The 3,982-nt window shown below is 44.9% G+C and overlaps 1 protein-coding gene across 1 annotated transcript; it reads left to right on the forward strand.

Annotated features, from left to right (window-relative positions):
* The first annotated feature begins 3,172 nt into the window (after window positions 1–3,172).
* On the forward strand, window positions 3,173–3,982 carry saa (serum amyloid A). Its single transcript, XM_008281365.1, has 4 exons — window positions 3,173–3,225; window positions 3,307–3,406; window positions 3,495–3,633; window positions 3,798–3,982. The coding sequence occupies exons 2-4, from the start codon at window positions 3,319–3,321 to the stop codon at window positions 3,934–3,936; spliced, it is 366 nt and encodes a 121-aa protein (XP_008279587.1). The 5' UTR covers window positions 3,173–3,225; window positions 3,307–3,318; the 3' UTR covers window positions 3,937–3,982.

Below are 3,982 nucleotides of genomic sequence, written 5' to 3' on the forward strand. Positions count from 1 at the left end.
GACAGAAAAACCAACGGCAGCAGCTGGAGACGTACTCTGAACACAGCAACACCAGAATCCAGTTCTGAACACAAACCCACACACAGCGTTCAGCTGCTGGACCCGGATCGGACCAGCGGCTGTGTTTTACTGTCTCTGTGTGTCTGATCAATATGTGTGTGTTGATGGCCACAGCGTGACGGCTACAGGTTTCATTTGGGTTTATTTTGAATTACGTTTTGTAGATTTCACAGTTTGACGTTCTCTATTTCACAGAAGGTATTTCAAACTAACATCAGACTTCAGGGGGACGTTATCTTTCCTCTGTAGCGTCCAATTTACACAAAACATCTGATCAAGTACATCCAGTCTCTGTAATACAAACACAAATGACCAAGTTCAGTGTAAAATATCCAACTCATCATCAACTGTTCTTGTTTTTTTAAATTAAACAAATAAAACCAGACTTTAATTGCTTCCTCCTCAGGAGCTCATTATATGTGTCGAGCAAACGGCCATAAACAAATGGAAAAGCAGAGCGCCATCCTCTGCCAAGGTCAACGCTCCGTCTCACAGTTCTAAAGAAGCTGATCCTGTTCTGCACCTCAGGTCTAACGGGTCCTTCCTGTTCCTATGCGTCACCTCTCCGCCAAGTTTCCTGAAACTCAGGTGGTAGTTTTGTCTAATCCTGCTGACAGGCCCAGAGACAAACGGGCCGCTTACGGAGCTAATCGTCCATCTGCCGACGCCCCATCCTTGAAGTTTAAATACCGATTACGAATCTGCAACAGAATTTAATGGCGCCTCTCTTTGCCTGTGGTGCACCTCTCCACCAAGCTTCATGTAATTAAGCTCCGTCGATCTCGTCTGATCTTGCTGAAAGACAAACAGAGAAACTGACGAGCTAGCAGCGCTGATCACATCCCTGGAACAACACATGGTGGACTCAGGCATGAACGGAGCTCATAACACTGAGAAAAGCACTAAAAAGTTCACAATAAAATAATTTGATTAAGAGCAATAAACTATTTCTAGAGAGGAAAATGCTGCTGATTAAAGACACAAACATGATTCTGTTCTGTGTGACGACATCATTTGTGCTATCACTATATTGTTGTGTACAATTTTTTTTATTTATTTTTTTTTTAAACGTGACTTTAAAACATTTATCGAGTCAGGTTTATCATCCTTTAGGTCCTTCTCTTAAACTATATTTAATAAAGTTTGTTGCTCTGGTTTGGTTCTCGTTAGTTTTAAGGTGCTGCTGACGGTGATGATGTCGTGCTCCATCAGCACCAGCTTACTGCCTCCATCTGTTGCTTTGGAGATAAAGCAACGCTCAAAGTGCCAGAACACAAAGAGTTGTTAGTAGTGAAGGCCAAACCCTTTATTTCTTCTTTGTTTCTTACAACAGATGAACATAAAAACAGCAAGTTTTCGGTTGTTTGTTCAGATATGAAGCACATTTAAACACTAACATGTCTTTGTTTGAATCGGGATGTGAAAGAACATTAAAAAAGAAAAAAGAAAACGTGCTGAGTCGTCACATCCTGTGATGGAAGCTGTGGAGGAGAGGAGGACTTTAAACAAGCTGCTGTCCGTCCAGGATGACCCCGACCACCCGCTTCACCTCCTGCTGGACAGGCAGCAGAGCAGCTTCTCCACCAGCCTGGTCCAGCTCCGCTGCCACAAGGACACATACAGGAAGCACAAGCACTAACCCTGTTCACCTCATCAGCCCGGCAGGCAGAGAGCTCTCAGGCCTCGTAGGACCTGGTTCTATCACTGAAACTGCCTTTTGCACATTTCTGCTGGACTCTTCTGTTGCACATTATTTGCACCTCCCTCACACAGGACATATTACACCTATTGTACAGTTTGCATTTTATATTTTCTTATTGTCTATTTTTGCTTATTTATCAGTATTTATGGTGGTGGTGGTAACTCTATCTATCCATCTATCCATCCATCTATCTATCAATCACAAATTATAATTTTTAAGGTAATCAGGACTGGACACCATCCATCCATCCATCTTCTCTACACCTTAATCCTCACCAGGGTCATGGGGGGCTGGAGTCTATCCCAGCTGACTCAGGGTGAAGGCAGGTTCACCTGGACAGGTAACCAGTCTATCACAGGGCTACACTTAGAGACAGACAACCAAGCACACTCACATTCACACCTACGGACAATTTACAATCACCAATTAACCTCAGCATGTTTCTGGACTGTGGGAGGAAGCCGGAGAACCCGGAGAGAACCCACGCTGCACGGGGAGAACATGGAGACTCCACGCAGGAAGATCCCGGGTGTCCTCACCGGGACGTGAACCAGCGACCTTCTAGCTGTGAGGCCATGATGCTAACCACTGAGACACCTGCAGCCCACTGGACAACTTGATACGTGTAAATTCAGAATCAAGTGATAAACAAATAAAGCAAAGATGTAAAACTAAACAAAGCACGGTAAGTGTTTTAAAGATGATTGATCCCATCATGATGCTTCAGCCATGAAGCACCCTGAGCGGTGGGCAGACGAAGCAGAGGAACGTCTCTGCAGCGAGTCGCTAACGATGACTGAGAATTACAGAAAGTGAAAGTTTAGGGCAACAGATTGTGGCAACAAAAGAAAAAAACTGGCGCAGATGTGACTTTAAAGATGCTGTTTGATGGGCTTCAGAAGTATTGTTGCAGGGTTTCCGCTGATTGTTCAGCGTGTTCAGACGCTGTGGTGGTCGCATTAAGTGTCCTGCTGGAGGCACTTTGGGTTCTGCTCGGTTATGAATCGCCTCCCATTTGACAAAATCTGCTCATACTCCATAAACGTTGGCGGCGTTTGGAGAGTTCTCTCCAGAAGATCAACAACAACAACAATTAAGTTCTGGTTTGAACATTTCTTCAAACGTCTCCCAGGTTTTGAATTAAAGAAGTGAACATAACCGAGAGCAAAGAAAAAAGATAAATCATCACAAACTAAAATAACTGCTCGCATATAAACGTATGAAGATCAAAACCTGAGCTCTCCTGTGCTGTGTCAACAGCTGCACTTACACAACTGCTCCATGCCCTCCATGTGTTTACCTGACATTTAACTTTGCCAGCAGCTCCACAGATAGTCGGGATTTCCCGTTATTTAGAAATCCTGTGACCCCCCTCGTGTCTGAGCACAATATAAGAGCAGAAGTGGCCTCTGGAAAGATATTCTGTGATCTAGTGAAGATTTGACCCGTGTGAGGACTGCACAGTAAGTTCATATGTTCATTCAATCATAGAGAACTCTAAGTATGTATGTATCTGTATTTCTGTTTGTGCTCTTTTCTCTCAGACGTCTTTAACCATGAAGCTGCTCCTGGCTGGACTCGTTCTGCTTCTGATCGTGGAAACCGAAGCTCAGTTCTACAAGTTCCCTGTTGAGGCTGTTCAAGGTTGGAAACAGAAACGTGTGCAGCTCTGTGGATGTCAGACCAAACCATGTTCTTCTTTCTGAACATCTTCTGCTGTTCTTCTGCTCAGGAGCCTGGGACATGGCACAGGCCTACCGTGACATGAGGGAGGCCAACTGGAAAAACTCAGACAAATACTTTCACGCCAGAGGAAACTTTGAAGCCGCGGAGAGAGGAGCAGGAGGACGATGGGCGGCGGAGGTCATCAGGTGAGCACAGAGGAGTCTCTGGATGATATGAAATCTGCTACGACAGCAGTGAACCACCAGAACAACGGTCTGTATGCAGGAGCTCATGTTTAGATCTCACTAGTTCTGAATAGCTGTCTTGGTTTTATATTCCTCATTTTTTTACAAGTTATTTTCCATTTCAGTGACACGAGAGAGTGGGTTCAGGGCAAAATGGGTCACGGTGCCGAGGACACTGCAGCCGACCAGGAGGCCAACCGTTGGGGGCGAGACGGAAATGATCCGAACCACTACAGGCCCAAAGGCCTTGCTGACAAATACTGAGGTCAGGAGTCACCGACCTGAAATAAAACTGATCAAGAACTTTCAA

This window comes from Stegastes partitus, unplaced genomic scaffold (genome assembly GCF_000690725.1).
Source record: "Stegastes partitus isolate 25-593 unplaced genomic scaffold, Stegastes_partitus-1.0.2 Scaffold232, whole genome shotgun sequence".
Taxonomy (NCBI): Eukaryota; Metazoa; Chordata; class Actinopteri; family Pomacentridae; genus Stegastes; species Stegastes partitus.

Excerpts from the sequence above, each read along its gene's own strand:
- saa (XM_008281365.1), top strand. The coding sequence starts at position 3,319 with ATGAAGCTGCTCCTGGCTGGACTCGTTCTGCTTCTGATCGTGGAAACC. Across the intron at positions 3,407-3,494 it reads CCCTGTTGAGGCTGTTCAAG|GAGCCTGGGACATGGCACAG; the intron begins GTTGGAAACAGA and ends TCTTCTGCTCAG. Across the intron at positions 3,634-3,797 it reads TGGGCGGCGGAGGTCATCAG|TGACACGAGAGAGTGGGTTC; the intron begins GTGAGCACAGAG and ends TTTCCATTTCAG.